Source organism: Coptis chinensis, chromosome 2 (assembly GCF_015680905.1).
Source record: "Coptis chinensis isolate HL-2020 chromosome 2, ASM1568090v1, whole genome shotgun sequence".
Classification (NCBI taxonomy): Eukaryota; Viridiplantae; Streptophyta; class Magnoliopsida; order Ranunculales; family Ranunculaceae; genus Coptis; species Coptis chinensis.
This window is the reverse complement of record NC_141457.1, coordinates 83,567,650-83,590,871: the sequence shown is the minus strand read 5'-3', so window position 1 is coordinate 83,590,871 and position 23,222 is coordinate 83,567,650. Positions and strand designations below refer to the sequence as shown.

Here is a 23,222-nt window from a genome sequence, read left to right as displayed (position 1 = left end):
TACTAACATAGCAATAAAGCTAGGAATACGTGTGCATAAACCAATATCCAGGTTACAAAAAAGATGAAGACGGGAGGATTTCCATACAAGCACGGTTCTAATTAAGTAACCTTAATCTTTCAAATTTCCTAGACACCGTTAGAATATGTTTAAGATTTATGGAATTTTTTTTTTTTTTTATTTTTTTAGTTAATTAAATTAAATTTGGATTAAATACATAAATATGTAACGTACTTAGGTCCTATTAACACTTGTATCAACATAGAATTTTTTTTCACAAACGTATCAATGTATTATTCCCGATTTCACAAAAATAGCAATCTATTAGCATCCGTCAGTTAAGTGATGATGTGTCCATTTTTTTTCAATTTCGTTTTTTTGCATTTTCCACTCGGCATACCACCTTACCCCATTTCTACCACCTCAGCAGGGCCTTAAACTAACCCATATAACCCGACCCGACCCATTTATCCTTCTTTTTCACCTATTAAACCTGACAATGATATCATGGCTCGAAATACTCTTGTGCTTCTAGAACTGTAGTTGTTCTTAACAAAATAATAATAATTCAAGTGATCCCAAACAAAGTGGAAGACAATTAAAGTTCCTGATTTATTATCACCCCCTTCACATCTACCAACTCATGTGCAACCGATCATCAATTGTTTAATTCACTTCAGTACATCTTCTTCAAACAATACCAAAAGTTTATTCACTCCTTCAACCTCCAATAGCAAACACACTAAGCTAATTATATATATGTTACCATTTCCACCAAAAAACTAAATAAGAGCAAGAGAACCAATGAGCCTTGCCACCGATTACCAGCACCCACATGAACCAATGAACCAATGAGGTGTATTTCTTCACCCATTTCTGATTGTTGTTGTTTTTAGATCTAGTCGTGTTCATTGTTAAAGAAGACGATGACATCATCCTGTTTTAATTGTTGGGCCTTATAATAAGTAATTGCTAAAGCCCAAAAATGTTATTGCTTTTGGGCCTTAAGAGTTATCAATCTAGCCTATTATATTAGGTGTATTATTTTCGCCACATCACGGACTAATATTATGCCGGGTGGAAAATGCAAAAAAACGAAATTGAAAAAAAAAATGGACACATCATCACTTAACTGACGGATCCTAACAGATTGCTATTTTTGTGAAATCGGGAATAGTACAGTGATACGTTTGTGGAAAAAAATTCTATGTTGATACAAGTGTTAATAGGACCTATATACGTTGTATATTTCTGTATTTAAACCTTAAAATTTATGCAAGGGATTAAAGTACAATTTTTTTTTTTTTTAAAGATTTATGCAAGGGGTAAAGTAAAATCATGCAATCATGGAAATACAACTCTTACGTATATAATTTAAATCTAATCATGCAAAGATAATTTACTCATACATTACTAGATACATTAGCATGTGAAGATAATATACTCATACGTATAGAAATACGAATAGGCAATGTTGTATCATCAATAAATACTTTGATACAGATAGGCAAATATACATCAGTAATACATATATGTAGGTTAATAGGTAGATAGATATTACGTATATGTATATCTATATTAACAGGCAAATTGTAATTACTCATACGCATCTAGATACGGTAGCATGTGAAGATATTATACGTACACGTATATCTATACTAATAGGCTAAAACGGAACAGATACATAAAACTAAACATGCAATGTATTATATATAGAGTAATATACTATTCGTGTGTTGCATAATAATTTAATTTCGTCAAAACTCATTGAGATTGTGAATGTCATATGGAGAGCAGCTTCACCCCACAGGGTTTAGAAACAACTTACCCAACTCAGATTTTAACTCTCGTTGGAATGTTCTCTTTTATTAAGTTCTCCTCTTTTTTTAAGTTTTAATTTATCAAGTATAAAATTAGGCCTCTGTTTAGGAATTTGACTATGACCCCCGTCAACTCAAGGCCGTCCTTGCTCACCACAATGCTTACATATGCTTTACTTGAACTCATTGAACATAAATTCATGTCTAAGTCTAAGAGGGTGGAGGATAGGAACAAACTTAATAATAGATAGATAGATAGATAGATAGATAGGTAGACACAAAGACCAGGGACGGAGCCAAGAATCTGAGTTTGGAGGGGCAACTCTTATAAGCAGCAGTAGTTCAGACTTACAAAAAAAATGTGAGGGGGCAGACCCTTGTAAATAAAACATTCTGATCCTTATAATATTTTAACTGAATCTAGCGTATAATTATTGTTTTTCCAAGATTTCGAGGTGCCGACCGCCTCCCCTTGCCACCCCCTAATCCATCACTGCATACTACTAGCTTGCCCTACCAATATCCATTGTCACCAAGTACGGTACGGGTTTAAAACGGTATACTTGAAAAAAACTTAGTTCGTGTTTTAAACGGAACGTCTCGGGAAAAAAACGGAAAAAAAAAAGCGTAAAAAAACGTGGGGCATAAAAAACGGGTTTAAAACGGTAAAACGGGTTTAAAACGTATAATACGTATAATACGTAAAAGAAACGGTAAAAACCGATGATAAATAATATAATAGATAAGGAGTTTGATTTTTTATAAAAGTGGGAAAAAAAATAGACACATAAAATAAAAATAATAATAATACAAATGAAAGAAAATTCAAATACATGAAAGTATCAAATTATCATTACTCATCCAAATACTAGAAGTTTTAGATTCAGTGCCAAAACACTATTCAAAATAAGATACTACTAATTACCAACCATAATGGCATAATTAAGTACTACAAATAAGTTAATAACTTTAAAATTTTTAATTAATTATTAATAGTCTAAAGCAAAATAGAATGGTCTCAATAAGTCAATCTAACGCCCACTCTTCAAAAAGGTAAACTCCAAAACCCTTTTCTTTTCTAGCATTTTCTTTTAAAAAAAAAAAAAAAAAAAAATTTTAAACGGGAGATTTTCAAAATCTCGGTTTTAAACGCTTAAAACGTTTAAAAACGCTTAAAAAACGGGTTTAAATCGCTTAAAACGGGTTTAAAACGCTTTTAAACGCATTTTGTTGAAAAACCCGGGTTTTAAACTGGAACCAGACGCCTTGGCAATATCTCGGGTTTTAAACGCGTTTTAAACCCGTATTTGGTGACAATGCCAATATCAATCAAACTTCTTGATAATTTTATCAATCAAATGACTTCAATAACATAAGTGCAATCCATACTATCAAGACCTTTGACACGTGTTGGACAATCAAGCAGGACAATTGTGCTTGTACCTTTAGTGCGTTTCCCACATCGGCAAAGGAATGGCAGCATGCATGTAAAATGCATGGCTAAGGCAAGATCTAGTACTCATTACATTGCACATTAGTACATTACAAAATTTGCTACATCACTTTTGAATAAAATTGGGGATTTTTCTTTTGTAGGATATACCACACTAACGATTATTTGTTTACCACAAAATCAGGAATCGGGAGAAGCCAATGACTGCACCGAAAACGGTAAAATTATTCTATCATATTGGAATATACATTCACTATTAATTGTAAACGATTAAATATGAATGATTATAGTTTACTAGCCAATCCACTAACTCTTGTTATTTACTAGATTTGGCCCGTGCCGTACGATACTAAAAAGCCCCAGCAGGAGCCTGACGAAAAAAGCCTAACTGCCCACCCAAAAAGTCCAGCGGCATTTTTTGACTTCAAACAATGATCTAGTACTCCTATTGCCACTTATTATACTGTCCACGCCCCATAAACCCTAAAATCCGCCACGTCATAAACATTATTGAGTAGATCCAAAGGTTATGGTTGGTTCCTGGGGCCCCACACCACCCTAATTTGTTATATAGATTTGCATGCAGGTTACTGCAAAGCTTACTGACTTATTGGCATTCAGTGGCCCTACACCGGAGAGAATCAAGGGTAGACTAGCAATGATAGGCTTTGTATCAGCAATTGCAGCTGAGGTGGCAATGGGTGATGATGTGGCAGTTCAATTGCCCAATGGAGGGTGTGAGGGAGTAATATACACTTATAGTAAATATTAAACAAGTGGCAAGCACACCAGGACGATCACACTCAGCTACACGTCCAGGTCGCTGAAGATCAATTCATACAGATTAAGCGACCTCATCAGCATCCTAAACACTTTTCTCCCAGGACGTCCATGTCCAGAACATCAAGCATCTAGAACGCTAACTCTATCCAGCACCTCAACGGCTAGTAACGTATGCTACAGCTGGCATCATCAAGACCGGAGCTTCAGCTGCGCATACCATTACTCCACCACAGGACGCCTTCATAGCTCATTGAATGTCATCAAATCCAGAACTTGACCTGGCACGAGAAAGGAGGAGGTGTGGGCACCATTGCCTATATAAAGAAGAGGAAGAACTACGTCTGACCTAATTCAAGTTCCCCCCCAGAGAGAGAGTTTGATACGTTGGCAGTTCGTCCATACGAACTCGGTCAATTAAACCCACAAACACCATTTTCCCCCAAACTGCATACATTTGTAAGGTTTACTAAAAACAATATTTATATTGGCGCTGTCTGTGGATCGAATTACTTGAAAATTCATCTACGCAAATTTCAATTTCTTCCAAGCATCTTTATAAAATCGTCAATTTTAAAGCCCACTAAGCATGGAAAGCCTACAAGAACAAATGAAGGTTATGGTCACCTGATATCCACACTTTGCGATATAAAGATTTGGATTCTCTACTCTGTTCGGTGTAGACTCAAGTCCTTACTCACAGTTCTTCGTGCGTTTAGCTCGAGTAGGAATTCGAATCAACCTAAAGTCTAGGACCGCTTACAACTTTATTATGCTCCTTAGGAAATGTTTCGACCAAATATGATCAAAACACTAAGTGGTGACGAAAGAGATGAAGAACGTAGAAAAGTAGTTAGAAAAGTGATGTTGATCGGGAGAATGATGAGGTTGTACCTTGCGGTTGTCTACGTACCCAAATTATCGATGGGATCAAGTCTCAAGAACGTAGTTCTGTATGAAAAATAGTTTGGTATTTATATAAGTAGAGTAGAGAGTCCTTGTAGCTCAAGTATTCTTGTATATTAAGTAATTGTGATTGAATATAACTCTCAACTGATAATTATCTCTTTGATAAGAAACGAATCTGGACATAAATTAACGTACATTATTGGCAAGCCATGTGGCTAAGGTTCAGCCTTAGACACATGAGTTAATGGGCCCGTACATTAATCCATGGTATTACAAATTGGGTTTTAGCCCTGTCGATTAAACGAATAAAATAGAGACCCCTACTAATGGACGTTTGCCACGTAGGAGGGGGTTGAAAAACCACCCCCACTTTGGCATGCGAACAAAGTTTATATGGCAAAGAAGAGAAGAAAAATCAAGAAAAAAAATGGAATAAGAAAAGAGTGAGCGGACTGTATAACAAAATGTCGTGTGAACATAAACGATAGAAAAATGGACATTCGGGAAATATTCGTGAATTATCGGGAACGAAATAATGTCAAACTAAGGTATATGGGATGCAATGTAATTAAATAAAAGATGGGTGAAAATGCACAGAAAAAATTGCAAAAGAAATTGATTGTCGAAAACTATACCGAACGCATCACGTAACAATACGAAAGTTGATTTCGACGACGCACGCTAGCGGAATAGCGATATTAGTATTAGACCGTTGAAATTAAATATAGGGACAGTTTAGTAATAATATAAAAAAAAAGGAATTTAACTACGAATTGGATTTAAAGGTTTCGGATTAGATAAGAATGTGGAGTAGATAAGAATTAAGATTAGAGACCAATTTGGATTAGAAAAGAATCCCACCAGCAATGGAACACCAGGTCGAAAAAACCTTATATAAGTGCTGGCGCAGTACCATAAAACCCAATCCAAGAAAAGACATCGACGCTCCTTAAACAGACGTGGTCAAGACTCCCTGAAGTCGTATAAAGCTTTTTCTCTTCCGCAGTATCTGACCTCGCCTCTTTTTTGTGTTATGTAGATGGTATATGGATGATGTAAATGGATGATGGTCATTGAACAAAACAGAAGCGTATCAAAACCTAATTATTCCTCAATAAGTAAAGGATGAGTAGGGTATCGTTCCACTTTTAAAACCTAATTATTCCTCAATAAGTAAAGGATGAGTAGGGTATCGTTCCACTTTTAAGTGTATATTTCTATGAAGGACAGGACTGGAAAGGGGGTTTGAGGGATTAAAAACTATTATTATAGATATTGTAGATTCTAATGCTAAACTAAACTAAAGTAAACTATTGAGAATTTATAAGAGAGGGAATTCAAGAGATTAGAATCTACCAATACTTTTGATTTAATGACCTTTTGGTTCATGGTTGTTCTCACAAGTAGACTACAATTAGGCAATCGAGCAAGTGTCGATGCCCTCTTAAACGAAACATCGTTAACAAATTAACTCTACTTAAGGTTGTTCCTATGTTCATGTTACTAGTATCTTCTTTCCTTTTATGTGAGCTTGGATAGCTATTCAATTAATCACCATCTAAGGCAAACATAAGGAATACTTCCCTTACTCTAAAACAATACACAACTAGAAGAAAAGTAGAGAATAATAGTATAATATTCAATTATAATAAATAAAACCCTATTCTAGCATTGTATTCAATTGTAATAAATAAAAGCATGTTACGAACAAATATTCAATTGCAATAAATACAACTCTAAACTAGCATGATATTCGATTGCAATAAATAAAAACCTTAATCTATACTTTCATCCCCTGGTCTGGGTAATGGAACTAATAACTAAAAACATAAAGAACTAACCTGATTGAAGAACACCATGAACCAAAAGAATCATTAGACCTTAAGCACCGGCTTCATCTCCTCTCTTGAAGGAGAAGATTAGCCTTCCATAAAGAAGGAAGAACACGAAGAACGAAAAGAAGAAGAGTCGAAGAACATAAGACTAGAAAGACTAATTTATTAAGACTCAGCTAGTTAAAACCGATATTTTATTATTAACAAGAAAATAGGTTATTAGCCATGGCCCAAAACCGTGGCAAAATACTTTTACCCACGGTCAAAATCCATCACACGACTGTGGGCTTTTTGTGCGTCGGTAATAGTGTGCCCACAGTCATGACTGTGGCAAAAGCCAACCAATAGCCACAGTCATTACGTCGGTCTAAGTCCGTGGAAGTCATATCGAGACTAGTCCGTGGGAAATGCTGGATTTTGCCTACGGTCGCACAATATTAGCCACTGCTTTGGACCGTGGGAAAAGACTTTTTTTTATTAAAAAAAATTAGGGCCAATGTCACATTTCAACCTGTTTCTACACATTTTTTCTAATTAAACAACCACCAATTGTCCACAAAACTTTCTACAGCCTCTTCATTACTCATTACACAATTATTAAAAGATAGTTAATAATAAGGAGAAATACAAGTTGTTCAATTGAAAAAAAAGAAATTATAAGTTACATTTTACTCTAAAATAAGAAGATGGACTTGAACACACCCATCTTCATCATCTGGCCTTCACGATACCGTTAAGGCTAGTCTAACCCTTTATGTTCTTCAGGCACTTCATGCTTCCCATCATCATCACTTCCATATGGGAAACTAACCTTCACAACATACAAAAAATTCTTATTTAATTGAATAAATTCCAAAATAGTTGTTGCAAAGATTGACCAGGAAAAGAAAAAAATGAATCGTCAATGTACATTAATCAAAACCCTCCAGTAAGTCTTTATTATGATATCAATCCAAATAATGAAAAGAGGAGATATCATGCATCTCTTGTAACTACAGTGCATCTTACATAGTTACATGTAAACATTTTATTGAACGTCATAGCATACGAAGAAGAAACCAGATAAAAAAATTAAGGAATTTACCCTGAGTAAAAGCTGGAAGCACTTATTTCCTTGTCTATTCAAGAAAACCAGCACAATCCCCTAGTGCAAACACATCTTCCACAGAAGGTACCCGCAACCACTCATCCGCACCAATCCTATATTATATCAAGATAAGAAAGCGCAGGTGGACACAATTTAAAGATGATTAGATAAAGAAGATTTCAAATGACAATCTCACATATTAGATCGCCTACCTTCCACTCGGTGCCTTTGGATGATCTGGATTCTAGAATGTTCCACATTAATCACGTGTCTCAGTTATAGACTTAGAGAATTATAGTTACTAATATTACTTCTTTATGTAAATTCTAACAATACTTAATCAAAATCGTTAGAGTTCAAAATAGTAATGTCTGTGGGTAACCGCAAGGTATCATTCAACACAAGAAACATTTTACTTGTTCAATTCCATAAAATTAAGAAAACACTTAGATCAAATAAGCATTGCTCACCTGGATTTTCAGAGAGCATCGATTCAATGTAAGCTTTCCACCTCCAGGTTGGAATCGAAACAAGTAGGATTACCTCAAACCATCTCTACAACATCACACCCAAGTGCCCAAATATCCGAAGGCACTTCTTAATCAATTATGGTTACATATAAAGTGGAGTACCGGCCCAAATTCTTCTTCTCATCGGTTTTTTTGCCAATCCAAAATCCACATAATGCAAGAATACATTGTGGCATAATCACACCGCCAACAACCCCTACCTACAACTTTTTGCCGAATCGCTTCTCGAGCTTAGCTTTGGCACTAAAACACCTACATAGAGAACACAACATTCTGACTACAACTTCGAACAAAAAAACAAACAAACTGAAATGATTGAACAATAAATAACACTCCTTTCGATACCTATTAGTACTTCCTTCCCACTGGGCTTAGTTTCTCCAAACATCCAAGCAAACAATACAGCCATCGCAATCAGAACCGCGAAAACAACTTCCAATTTCCACACTCCATAGTTCTCAAGAAGCAGAAATATAAAACTGTACAAACTTAAGCCAACATAGTTCTCAACATTTGATTACACTCAAAACACAAATTTAAGCCAAAAACTAAAACTGTTCACTCAAAAAGCAGATGCGATTTTTTCTGCTTACCAATCAGTAGCAGTGATGAGAACACCAGCCCAAAGTGGCAAGTAGCACATAATAACTTAATTTAAACACTTAATAATTTAAGAGAGCTCACTTTCAGTGCTTGAGAGACAGAGAGGAAGAGAAGCAAGGTTTATATATCCATGTGGGGGGCTAAAAATAGTGAGAAGATATCCATGTGGTATAGATGTATAGTACTATAGATTTATAAATCATAACAATGGGTTCTTGTAGCAATGTCTAAATACAAAACAAAAAATCTTCATGTAACTATGTAATATAGCATGGAAAAAGACCTAAATTTCCATAATCACTATCAAGAGTTCTGCAAGCAAGTACCTAAACAGTACAACTATTCATTCTAGGATTCCCACAATGCAGTACATTAACACGTTCATGAAAAGTTAAAACTCAAAACCATGTAACCAACCCCACAATTCAAATGAACCTGCAGGTGCAAGGTGCAGTCCCATGTAATTGTTTATCAATTTATCACTTTACATCAGAGATATCCATATCATATGTGAACCAATTAAATAAGGGAATTAAATAACTCATGTACTATACTGTTATTGTCAATTTGTCATTGGACTTATTAGGTCCCCCACATACTCACAAAGAACCTCAGGGAAATAGAAAAGATAGACAGACAAAAAGATAGACAGAGAACCCAAAGTAACAACACAACTACTTACCTGCAAACAATATCCATCATAAATTCTCAGATCATTCAAAAAATAACCAAAACAAATAGCAAACTTAATTCTCATAAACTTGATTACATGCACTGAAGTGAGTGTTATAAAACAATAGATCAAACAAATCAAAAACTCGTTTACATTCAAATTCCAAAATCAGTACCAAAGAACATGACTAAGAACAATCATTCCACATTATAACATACAAACAAACAAACAATCAACAGCAAATAACCCATGCATAGATCAAGCTCTTAAGCAGTATATTATATAACATGCTAACATCAACATCAAGTATGCTCTTCTTAAACCAACACACACTAACAGTAGATTCTTTGTCTATTAAAATTCCCAAACTTAACTAATAGAAAATTAATAGAGTGAGCACCGAATAAGGAGCTTACCGGATTTTGAAGTTCCACTTTTGATCAGTCCACTCCGTTACAAACCTTCCACTGGAATTCAACAAAGAAATGAAACCAAGAGAATGAGAGAGAGAGAAAAAAAAATTGATTTTTCAATCGGTAAAAAAAAATCAACCTTTTTTAATCGGTATAAAAATTGGTTCGAAATCGAGATTATTTTGTGTCAATTACTAGCGTATCTACAAGTTTATTAATGCACTGCGTATTTTCAATATTCATGCTTATCAACAAAAAAGTTCAAGAAACCCATCTTCAGTTACAACTTAATCAAGACATTGAAATTGAAGAAGTTCACCTTACTAACCTGCTGGGGTTTTAGAAAATGAGAGAAGATGAGAAGAGAACCAAAATCAAGATGTTCTAAGAAGTTCGGATTCTTGAGAGAGTTTTTTTTTTTTTTTGTTGTTGAAAAAGAAGCTAATTAAGTGTTAGCCGAAAAGAATAAGGGGATGAAAGTTCATCTCGTTGTGTTGAAGAAGAACAGTTTCGCTCTAGGGCTTTTTCTCAAAGTTCATTTTTTTTTTTTTTTAGAATACGTATGTTATTAGGTAGACCTTTGCCTACGGTTCTTGACTTCACAGTATCCAACGGTTTAAACCGTAGCAGTAGCCACAGCTAAGTAGTGTCGCTTAACAGGGCTAAAGGATGCAAAATTGGTCCACGTTCCTTTTAGGAGTAGCGACGATCACAAACTGTTGGGTATCCAGCGAGGGTAATTGACCTTGGGTAAAAAATCAGGGCATCTGTGGCTAAAAACTTATTTTCTTGTAATGTAATCTCTCTCTGCCTCAAGTTCTGGAGACAAGAATATAAGTGAATTGGCAAATTACATGAGACACTTAGGCCCTCTATTTATAGAGGTTACAATGAGCTCTAGAAGCATTCCAAACCGTCATTTATTTCCTAATACAAATAGACTTCTTTCAGAATCCAACTTCGTCTCCAAAATTAAGAAGAAATCGGCTACAGTGTCGATCCATGCGTCTGGACGCACTATTCATGCGTCTCAGACGCGATCAATGCGTCTGGACACTCGATCCATGCGTCCCAGACGTGTAAGCCTATTTTGTCTCTTCTGCTCTATCATTCTATCCTCTTTTGCGAGCTTTGGTCCAAGCAACGAATCCTTTGGCCTTGGGATTCCAAATAGGCTTTAAAATATGTCCAAGTCGCATCTTTAATAGCTTCAATTCCTTGGCCTTCTCCATGATTGTCCACGAGCTTCCCATGTGATCTTTAATGCTCTGAATCCGTTTTACCCCTTTTTCTCTAATATTCTACAAAACTCTCTTTTTCACCTATAGAATCATAAAACATAACTTACAAACATTATTAGTCCACTAAGATGGATAAACAAGAGGTATAATCGAGGGTTAAATTGCACCTTTTGAGCACTTATCAGTATCGCCAACACTGCCCTCTAGAACGTTGTGTTTCGTCTTCACGTTGTCTAGCATGTACGTTCTCTCTCCATCAAACTCTGTTTAGACATAACTTGTGTCAGTTTCCGGTTAGGCTCAGGGGACAAGGCTGGCCAGCAAAGCAACAAGGCCTTTGGTGGCAGAACGCTGTCCTTGACCTATATCGACGTGCTCTCGCCATGAAGATTTTTGCACGACCAAAGACGATCAAATATTGCATGTCGGTGTTGATTATCTTGTTTATGATCTCAAGTCTTTGAAATCTGGTGAGTTTGGTTGCAAAGTGGTGTCCTTCGTTAGATCATCACTCCATATAAACAAAAAAAAATCAGCCACTTCCATCAAGCAGTCACTGTTCAACTCATCTTGGATTTCGATGTTTGTGGTAAGTAAAACTTTACTTGTTATACTCGTTGTTTTTTTTATTGCCTTTGAACGTTGGAACTCTTTCCTCAGGATGTCCTCTGCGTGGAACATATGGTTTTTGGAGTGAACTTCTTCATGATCTGCTGTGGAAGACACGCTGAGATGGCGATACTGATGGCGCCTCTATTCAAAAACTGGTTTTAACAAAACATGATACGGTGGAGCGTCAGCAAAAGAAGGGCACCGTACCTGTGTCGCACTGATTTGGCCCAGTGCACCCCATTTGGATAAAGTGAACCCGGTTTTCGAGCTATCTGACCAGATCTTCTTTTTTTTTTTTTTTTTTTTTTGGTAGAAACGACCGTATTATACGGGCGAAAGATAATCGAGAAGAAGAAGACTCGATGACGATCATAGATTTGGTGAGGTGGAAAGAAGGTGACAGATATAGCGAATACACGAAGCAGCGGCGATGGTCACTTAAGGAACTACAAAAAATATTAGTACTCGAGAGATTTGAGATGGATGAAGTGTATGAATTTGAAATGAAAGTCGAAGAAGATGAAGTAGTAATGGCTTACTCACAATTGAGTTGCGGGAATGCAATTCCGTTGAGCAAAGAAATTGCACAATTATTGGAGTGGTGGCAAATTGCACCGGGACAACTGCCAATTTCATTTTGGTTAATCTTTACGAGAGCGCACCGTTTACAAAATGAATTTAACAGAAGGTTCGGGGATCAAGAATTCTTCGCGTTGATACAACCGAAAGTCATACTAACGAAAGGGTATATAAAATTTGAAGTTGAATTCAAGAATCCAAACAAATATTTAGAAGGTTCCCAAAAATATATACCGGATGGGATAGATTTTTGTATCGCTTGCGAGGGAACTGGAATCCAACAGAGTTTAAAGTGTCGAACAAATTTCGAGGTAAGCCAAAACATAAGTATTGAAAATTGTACTACGAGTAAATTGTAGACCAATATGAGTTATTTTGTGTCTAACAGACAACGCGAGTATACTACCATAAATTAAATTGGACAAGGAAGTGGAGAATAACCTTCATTTTTTCTTCAATGAATGTTCCGACGAAAGATTGGTAGATCTGAGCTACTTTGATGATATTGTTGATTTTAGAAACTATGGGGGTATCGAACGACGACCTGACAGGTCCATGGAGACACATAGTGAAATGGAGAACATGAGTAAGAGACTCAAAAATGTAATATTTGGCAGTGATAGCGATAGTAAAAAAGAATATGGAACAGAATTAACAAAGTGAGAATAGTGCTGAGCTTGCCAAGCACAAATAGCGAATTGTACAAAAGAAAATGTTTCACCAGAAACAGGGCAAATGAAGACCAAGAGAGACAAACGACACGACCATGTATGATGCCCCGAGGGACGAGACTACAATGCACAAAACAGCCCATACGAAATATAAGACGTTCTCAACACAAAGAAGAAAAGGTATGTACCGTAGAAAAACATAGATACGTAAAACGACAGGGGAGATGTAATATATCGTTCTGTTTTGGTATATGCAGGAAAAGAATAGCTGTGAAGAGAACGAAACAGTGATACTTGCAAAAGATAGTGTAGTGAAGAACACAAAGTTGGTGAGAGAAAACAAACGGCAGAGCAAAATGCAGGAGCAAAGAATCCCACGACCACTGACAAGTACTGTCAGGGGTAATACTACTCACGGAGGAAAACCACAGAATCTGTTAACAGTAAGTTGACCGTTGAATTTTATTATTGCAGTTGGATGGTAAAGAAATTTGTGTCCAACACTAATCTGATGAAATTGGTAGATGAAGCAGAGATGCTCAAGTCTGGAAGACTGAGCGAAGGTATCGCCAGGGACCATGCCAATGGAGGTGTTCGAAAAATATCGAAAATGTGACCAAAATACGGAGAATATCAAAGAATATGACATAGCAGTGTCAATGATTTTTGACAATATGAACCAGGTATGTCAGTATTTTTTATCAGTTATCGTGAACTTGTGATCAAGTCTGAAAGATTTATGAAAAACTAGACATTTTCCTACAACAGGTTAAAACGGCGGTAGTACGGGCGAAAGAAATTCACGAAAAGGCCGCAAAGAAAAGTTTCGTTCCGAATGAAGTCAATGCCCTAGAAGAAATAAAGAAAGTGAAGATACTCAACCAAAAATTGGAAGAAGCAAACAAAGCGTTAAGCGGAACCAACAGAGAGTTAGAAGACGAAAACAAAGAGTTAACCGAGCGGACGGAAGAAGCAGAGCAGAGATCATATGAAGAATTCGGAAAAGCCTATGAGATAATAGAAGAACACAAACGCTTAAAAGCAGAGGTGATAGAATTGAAGTCACTCATGGCGACCAAAGATCAGAAACTTAAGCATGCGCAAAAAGAAGTGGAGAAAATTAACAAGCGGATGATAGATGTAAACGAGCGACTCGACCAAGATCACGTACAAATGGCACATTGTGAATCGACCATAAGATAATTGACAGGGAACCTAACAGAAACGGGAGATGAACTAGAACATGAAAAGATGAATTACAAAAATTTGTATAAGTTGTATAAGCGAAGAACTAGTAAGGAACCATTGGATTTTTCCAAACCAATTATGATGTGATTGTTGGAATGTAATACCAAAGAGCTAAAATTCTGTTGATGAAAATAAAAATAAAGTATGTGTTGGCAATTGAATATCGTTGCGATGTCAGATAACATACCAGTGGAAAACTGACAATGTTGTTGAGTTATGTAGATGAAACGAAATAGAATGAAACGTCCACAATGCTAACTTTAACTTGGTAAAATGAGACTAAGCGAGCGTAAAAATGTCCAAACTCAAAAATGACGAAACGAAATGGGGTAACGTCGTCAGATGTTATCATAGCAAGAGTAACGAACTAAGCGAGCATAAAAATATTCAAACTTAGACTGACGAAATTAAACGTGGTAACTTCGTCAGATTTTGTCGTAATAATAATAACGGACTAAGCGAGCGTAAAATCGTTCAAACTTAAACTGACGAAGCTAAACGTGGTAACTTCGTCAGATTTTGTCGTAACAATAGTAACGGACTAAGCAAGCATAAAAGCATTTAAACTTAGACTGACGAAGCTAAACGTGGTAACTTTGTCAGATTTTGTCGTAGCGATAGTAACGAACTAAGCGAGCGTAAAAGCGTTCAAACTTAGACTAACGAAATTAAACGTGGTAATTTCGTCAGATTTTGTCGTAACGATAGTAACGGACTAAGCGAGCGTAAAAATGTTCAAACTTAGACTGACGAAATTAAACGTGGTAACTTCGCCAGATTTTGTCGTAACAATAGTAACGAACTAACTAAAAGCGGCGAAAAGCGTTCAAACTTAGACTGACGAAGCTAAACGTGGTAACTTTGTCAGATTTTGTCGTAGCGATAATAAGGTTCGCTATAACCAAAATAATCCCATTGGAACTGAAGTGAAAGAAGTACTTCTTTATTGATTACCGAGTCTTGAAAAATGCAAAGATAATAACGAAAAATAAATGACTGAACTGGAAACAAACTAAAGATTATATTACTTTTTTTTTCCAGGATAACGAAAAAACAACAACTAAAATCTACTTATAGAACTTACGCAGATGAAACGCATTCCACAGCTTATCGAGAACATTCCCATCTAAATCTTTGAGAAAATAAGATCCTTTGGTGGCGGGGAGATCAATGATGTATGGACCTGTCCAGTTTTCTCCAAATTTACCGGAATCTATCAACCTCGTCTTTCGACAAAGTACCCAGTCATTTTTCTCAAACACTTTAAGTTGAACTTTCTTATCATATTTTCATTTCATATCAGCTTGATAACAAATTAACTGTTGAAGACCAACATCTCTCGTCTCATCTATCAAGGCTTTAGCTTGAGCAAGTGCTTGATCATTCGACTCCAATTCCACGGAAGAAGTTCATATGGTTAAAGTCATCAACTCTATAGGCAAGACTGCTTCCGTACCGTAAGTAAGATTAAACGGAGAAAATCTCGTTGAATGCTTAGGTGTGGTTCGATAAGCCCGCATAACCGCAGGAAGTTCCTTAACCCAATTTCCTTTGGCCTGTTGAAGTCGTCGCTTGAGCATTGCAAGAATGAATTTGTTAGTAGCTTCAGCTTGTCCATTAGCTTGAGGATGGTACGGTGCCGAGAAATTATGACTAATCTTCAAGTCAGAACAAAATTGTCGAATTTCTTCAGCATCAAATTGTTTGCCATTGTCGGAAGTAAATGATGTTGGAATACCGAAACGACAAACAATGTCATGCCATAAGAACTTTTTAACATCTGAAGCATGGATCTGGGCTAAGGGCATAACTTCAGCCCACTTGGTAAAATAATCAGTTGCAACGAGTAAGAAACGAACACTACCAGGAGCTTTCGGAAGAGGACCGACAATGTCAAGACCCCACTTCGCAAACGGCCAAGGGCTCAAGATTGGATAAAGTTCCGACGCTGGAAGAGTTCCCATATTAGCATATTTCTGACAAGGAACACACTTCTCAGACAAACGTTTAACATTTTTTTGCATGTATGGCCACCAGTACCCTTGTGTCATTGCTCTATGAGCGAGACTTCGCCCCTGGGAGTGGTTCCCATATAGGCCTGAATGAATTTCTGCGAGGACGAGTAAACCTTCAGCTCTGCTGAGACAACGAAACATAGGGTTAAGACTTGTGCCTTTGCGATAAAGTTGTAAAAGACCGTCTGAAGTCAAGATGAGACAATATTTCCAAGCATCACGTTTGACGCAATCACCCACTTAATGATCGAGAGGCAAGATGTGATCATGTAAATATGTGATATAAGGAAGACGCCAATCATCCTTGTCACAAGGCGTAAGCAGAAAACTTAGCTCTATATCAGAAACTTCTAGAACATTGTCAGCTTCATGATCATCGTCGATATGGATCGAGACAATATCATTGATAGGATCATTGGGGTCATCTGATAGCATAAGTTGTTGATCAAGTGTTTTCTCTGCAATGACAACTTGATTATCAAAATCACGCTTGCGCTTTCGAGTCAGCACAGGAGATATCAAATTGGCATGACGTGATTCGTCAGAAAATGTCTGGATGAAAAAATAACTCTGAGTGTTGTACATATCACGCAAATCCTCGATGGACAAATCGATACTCGGCTCCTTTTGAAATTCACTGGTAATCTGGCAAGGCTCATCTGACTTAACTGTCGTGGATAAATATGCGAGAGAATCAGCATGTCGCACATCATGACGCGGATTTTGCACAATACTGATAGATTCAAAATTTCGAGCAATCCGATGAATTAAGTCCAAATAAGCCGTCATTCTCTCATTTCAAGTGGCATACGATCCTCCAAATTGGCTAGCGACTAACTTAGAATCTATGAATAATTGTAACTTAGTCGCCCCCAGGTGAAGAGCAGTGCACAAGCCGCAAATGACAGCTTCGTACTCGGCCTCATTATTTGAAGAGTCAAAACCCAAACGCACTAACTTCTCAATTTTTTCTCCATTCGGCTGCAAGATTACACACCCAATACCGGAGCTAGACTTATTCTGCAAACCATCAGTATAAACAATCCAACAATCAGCAGATACATCTAATAAGTGTGGCAAGTTATCGCCCCCAAGAGGTAGTGGCATGTTGTCGACAACATTTTCTTCGTCCAATAATGCGTCAGACATAGGAATATCATCAATTGAAAAATTAACCATTAGCGAAGCCAAAGCTTGTCTTTTCTCAGCTGTGCGAGTTTCAAAAATAATGTTATAAGCGCTAAGGTAACTTTCTCATTCTGCGAGGTGACTTGATTCCTGGGCATTGCAAAAAAGCTTTCACAGTGGATATTCGGTATAAATTTTGACAACTCAACCCTGGAAATAAGGCTTAAGACGTCGGCCAGCATGAACTAAGGCTAATGCAATTTTTCCACTCAAGAATACCTTGTTTCAGCCATTGTAAGAGTCTTGCTAACAAAGAATATATGACGACCATCATCACCATTGACAAATAAGATGGCGCTTACGGCTTGATTAGTAGGGGCTAAATATAGACCTATAGGCTGCCCCATTGATGGACTGGCAAGAACTGGAGGTTGGACTAAGTATGCTTTCAAGTGACGAAATGCAAGTTCATAGTCCTCTGTCCAAATTGATGCGTCTTTCAATGTTTGGAAAAAAGGATGACATCGATCAGAATACCGAGAGATAAAGCGATTTAAGGCAGCCAAGCGTCTGGTAAGTCGTTGAATCTCTTTCTTTGACGTCGGAGAAGGCATTTCAAGGATAGCCCGAATCTGATCCAGATTTGCTTCAATTCCGCATCTAGTCATCATGTATCCTAAGAATTTACCAGACGATAAACCAAAAGAACACTTAGCCGGATTCAAACGCATATTGACATTGGAGAGTCTGTCAAAAATAGTTTGCAAATCAATAGATGATCAGGTGCTTCTGTAGATTTGACAACCATGTCGTTGATGTATGCTTCGACTGTCTTTCCAAGTAGATCAGTAAAAATGGTGTTGACTAGCTTTTGATATGTGGCTTCAGCATTTTTCAGACCGAAAGGCATTACCTGGTAACAGTAAATTCCTTGGTATGTAATGAATACAGTAAACTCTTGGTCTTCAATGAATAACGGAATCTGATGATAACCAGAATAAACATCCAAAAAAGACAAACACTGAAAACCAGATGTGGCATCGACCGTTTTAGATATGCGAGGCAACGGATACGGATGAATCGGACATACTTTATTGAGATTTGTGAAATCGATACAAACATGTAATCTGCCGTTCTTTTTAGGCACTGCAACTACATTTGACAGCCATGTTGGATAAGTCACAGGCCTTATAAAATTAAGAGACAAGAGACGGTCGATTTCTTCTTTCACTTTCATTTTTCTATCGGGGGCCATCCTTCGAGGCTTTTGTCTAACCGGCTTTGCATTGGGATCAATGTCAAGTTTATGACAAGCCACAGAAAGATCTATACCAGGCATTTGTTCTATTCGCCAAGCAAAAACATGACTATTCTTCCTTAATAACATAATAAGCTTTTGTCTCTCCACTTCTGGAAGTTCGACTGAAATAAAAGTTGTTTCTTCAGGGAGTTGGCTAATTTGAACTTCTAAAAGTGGATCGATGGTCGGGGGTCCTTCAATATTTCTATTGGCAGAGTAAACTGAAAGTCCCGAATGCTGTAATTGCTATTTGACGGCGTTGGAACTTAGAATAGTTCGTCCAACAACTTCAGACTTCTTATAATCATCGAGAATATTGTTATGGAAAATTAGAGATGCAAGTTGATCGATACACACTTTATAGACTTTTTTATTGAATGGGAACTTGATGGCTTGATGATATGTTGAGACGACAACTTCTATATAATGAATCCAATCGCGACCAAGGATGACATTGTAAGGGGATTTACAATCCATCAATAGGAAATCAATGTTAACTCCCTTCTGCATAAGAGTGACCGGGAAAGAAACATTTCCATCGCAATGAGTAGCGGTACCATCAAAACCAACTATAGGCGCATTTTCAGGAGTGACCAAGTTATCAATAAAAGGAATACTGCGATAACACCCAGAAAATATGATGCTAGTTGAACTACCAGTGTCGATCATTATACATTGTACGCGCATACAGCTGATATACGCAGTTATCACGACAGCATCATAATGAAGAACATGCACTCCCATTAGATCTTGGTCAATGAAACACAATGGTTCGTCTTCAATAGTCTCCGTGCGAAAACCTTCCACGAAATTGATCCCATTAACTTTGTAAAAATTAGCAAGATATTTGACTTTAGAACGATGAGCATTTTTCCCCTGAGTATTGGACAATGAATCAATGACTGCATGTCCAACCTTAATGACATTGTGATCGGTTACAGTTAAAGCTTGAATTATCACTTTTTTCTGCACATATTGATCAAGTTTCCCATTCTGCACAAGCTTTTCAATTCTTCTCCGCAAAGACCGACAATTCTCAGTCTCATGACCATAATCATTATAAAATTTGCACCATAACGATTTATCGTGAGTTGTTTTAGTGTCGTCGCGCAGGGGAAACGGCGGAGTGAGCAGACTGATTTTGTCGTAAACTACCGCATATTTAGTATTAAGCGGAGTTAATTCAAAATCAGTAAAAGGCTTTCCGGTCCTGCTTATGGAGTATTCTTTCTTATACAGAGGCTTCTGACTTGGTTGTTGTTGATCAAAAGTCGGATTCTTCTGTTTGTTTCATTGATCGTTAAAATCCTTTCCTTTCTTATCGTTGTCACAAGAAGTTCGAGCAGCCGTGTCGTCCTCAACATTGATAAATTGTTGAACTCGCTGGTATAACACACATTGGAAAGACAGAATGTCCCGAACAAGAGAGTTGTACAACCCGTCTTTATCAAATAAGATAGCTTCTTTAAAAGTGTAGACCACCATTAGATCGGACTACTCGGAAATCTCAGTTGCAGCTTGGCGGAAACGAGTGACAAAACTACGGAGAGTTCATCACATTGTTGCTTGATGTTGAAAAGAACCCAGACACCATTTGGACATTTCAGATTATGATAAAAATGCTTCGCAAACTTTTCAGTTAAGTCCTTGAACCGATGAATAGATCGCTGGGGTAATTCACTAAACCATACCAATGCTTCCCCCTTTAATGTTGAAGGGGAAAGTTTACATTTCAAAGCATCGTCACCACCCGATAAAACCAGTTTGTTGGTGAAATTAATCACATGAAGCATAGGACATCCCTCTACATCATCATATTGATCAAACTCAGGTTGTTTGAAATATTTGCTGTGAGTAGTACGTTAGACGGCGAGAGAAAATTTGTCCAAAATACCATCTTCAACTGCAAGATTCTCTAATGTCGATTCAAAAGGATCACTATCAAGAAGAGCTTTTTTAATCATTTCTCGGACACGTTGAGGAGTCATCAGATCCATATCGGCTGGATCATAATCATGATCGCGATGACGCCTATGGGAATGAACATAACGAGAAGAAAATGATGAAGATTCATCGTGACTGTGTCGAGAGGAATGTGGTTGGTACGTTGGACCTTCAGTACGATAATGTTCGAAATGATAAGAACCGTGTCGCTGAAGTGTTTCGCCATACTGATGGTTTCGATCATGAGTGCGACCATTATTTTGTTCGCTACCCGAATTCCTCGGGACTTGTCGATAATCTGTAGGACCGTGGGGTGCAGTCGGATGGTTATTAGCAGTTCCTTGCCTACCGAGAATGTGGCCAAGTGGTTGGAAGTTTCTCGGCGGAGGTCAGGGAATTCGTCGCCCATTACTTGGAACTCGTTGATGGCTGTTACGAATATCATGAATCTCATCCTCACCACTTAAATGATCTCACACACTATTATGTTGTTGGCGTGTGTTACGTTGTGGTGTGACAGATACAAAATCATCTGAGAGTGGAGTGGGTCGTTTAAGACGACGCCTGTAGTAGTTGTTCTGTTTGCGGACAGTCTTTAACTTTTGAAGAAGTGCTTCGCGAGACATATGACTTACATTATCTGCATCAGATACTGTAGAATCGTCAGAGGCAATAACCTCATGCTGAATAATTTGGTGCGTTGGTGGAACGACAGTATTAGGAGATATTATTCCGTCATCACCAAGTTGACCTTTACCATCATGTTCGTGATGATTGTCAGTAATTACATTGGGACCTTGAGCTCTTAGAGTATGCATCATAACTTTCACAGAACCTAATCGAGGGTGTTAAATAAGAACCGCAGACGGCGCCAATTATGTTTTAACCAAATATGATCAAAACACTAAGTGGTGACGAAAGAGACGAAGAACGTAGAAAAATAGTTAGAAAAGTGATGGTGATCAGGAGAATGATGAGACTGTACATTGCGATTGCCTACGTACCCAAATTATCGATGGGATCAAGTCTCAAGAACGTAGTTCTGTATGAAAAATAGTTTGGTATTTATATAGTTAGAGTAGAGAGTCCTTGTAGCTCAAGTATTCTTGTATCTTAAGTAATTGTGATTGAATAAAACTCTCGACTGATAATTATCTCTTTGATAATAAACGAATCTGGACATAAATTAACGTACATTAGTGGCAAGCCATGTGGCTAAGGTCAGCCTTAGACACATGAGTTAATGGCCCTGTACATTGATCCATGGTATTGCAAATTGGGTTTTAGCCCTGTTGATTAAACGAATAAAATAGAGACGCCTACTAATGGACGTTTGCCACGTAGGTGGGGGTCGAAATAGGAAACTAATGAGTAAGTTGTTATTGTAGATTTGCTAGCTAAGATGTGCTTTGTTTAAATCCTAACGGATGCTTAAAATGCGAAATACAAAAAAAAACGGAAAAACTAAGATTTTTAACTTGTAATTTAAAGAGAAAATAAGAGTAGAGGATCATGATTTTCATGCAAAGACTCTTATACTCCCTAAAATTCATATTACAACCATCTCTAAGCCGTTTTAGGTTCATTATCAAACCCAAAATGGATAGAACGTAGATCCCTAGCGAGATGAACTCATCTCTAAGTCCATTTTCCTAGCATAAGGAGTTGAACTGGGATTTCATCTCTGAAATCCCATCTCAACTCCTGGACTCATACAACATATTCCTGTCAACTATGAAAATAAGAGGTTAAAGAAGACTCGCGCACGCGGCTAGCCCAGGCATAAAAAGGGAGGCACACGCGAGTCCTTCTTAATTTCTAGGCCTCATGTTTGGCCGGACACTACCATTTTAGGGTAGTGTGTTATATGTGTCCTTAAGTCCAGGCAGTGAATCCTAATTCTAAGAAATTTATACGAATTCTCACATGAGCATCATTAACCCTCCACCTTGGAGGGTTTTAGCTCATGATCCTTGGATTGTTTGAAAGCTACAAAGTATATTTGTTAATGAGAAAGAGAAAGAAGAAAGGAATGCATAAAAAAACTGATTACCTAAATAAAATGTTGAACTTTTATTTATGAACTACTAATGTTCTCCATTAACACTATTACAAGTTTTTTCATAAAAACTAAAACTAAAAACTAAAACAAGACAAGGAATGGAAAAGGGAATCTAACCAAGAGAAGTTAATGCTCCAAAATCAGCCCACCTAATACATAAGAGAGGTTTCTCACTTCTCCCACGTGAAACACCCCCCTCATTCACTCCATTCTTATCCAAAACTAATCCCCCTTTTGACACCTTGCATTCTTTTTCATAATTATCACCTAAATCCAACCAACTTCATTAATTACATGCAAGGTGTCAATTTTATGCCAA

At 37.2% G+C, this 23,222-nt stretch overlaps 1 protein-coding gene and 1 long non-coding RNA gene across 2 annotated transcripts; both read right to left on the bottom strand.

Annotated features, from left to right (window-relative positions):
* Nucleotides 1-8,637: 8,637 nt before the first annotated feature.
* Nucleotides 8,638-10,788, bottom strand: LOC147518372 (uncharacterized). Its single transcript, XR_015214050.1, has 4 exons — nucleotides 10,432-10,788; nucleotides 10,107-10,157; nucleotides 8,760-8,902; nucleotides 8,638-8,666 (listed from the first exon to the last, which is right to left on the bottom strand). It is a non-coding gene; the product is annotated as an uncharacterized LOC147518372 (long non-coding RNA).
* A 5,075-nt stretch (nucleotides 10,789-15,863) lies between these two features.
* Nucleotides 15,864-21,659, bottom strand: LOC147518371 (uncharacterized). Its single transcript, XM_086593898.1, has 10 exons — nucleotides 21,477-21,659; nucleotides 19,368-19,863; nucleotides 18,718-19,118; nucleotides 18,511-18,579; nucleotides 17,989-18,229; nucleotides 17,467-17,677; nucleotides 16,827-17,202; nucleotides 16,583-16,654; nucleotides 16,206-16,430; nucleotides 15,864-16,112 (listed from the first exon to the last, which is right to left on the bottom strand). Exons 1-10 carry the CDS (start codon nucleotides 21,657-21,659, stop codon nucleotides 15,864-15,866), a joined length of 2,523 nt encoding a protein of 840 aa, XP_086450024.1.
* Nucleotides 21,660-23,222: the final 1,563 nt, after the last annotated feature.

Excerpts from the sequence above, each read along its gene's own strand:
- LOC147518371 (XM_086593898.1), bottom strand. The coding sequence starts at position 21,659 with ATGCATACTCTAAGAGCTCAAGGTCCCAATGTAATTACTGACAATCAT. Across the intron at positions 19,119-19,367 it reads TGATTTCCTATTGATGGATT|TTTACTCTGCCAATAGAAAT; the intron begins GTAAATCCCCTT and ends CGGGACTTTCAG. Across the intron at positions 18,230-18,510 it reads AAGGAATTTACTGTTACCAG|ATTCGGGCTATCCTTGAAAT; the intron begins GTAATGCCTTTC and ends AATCTGGATCAG.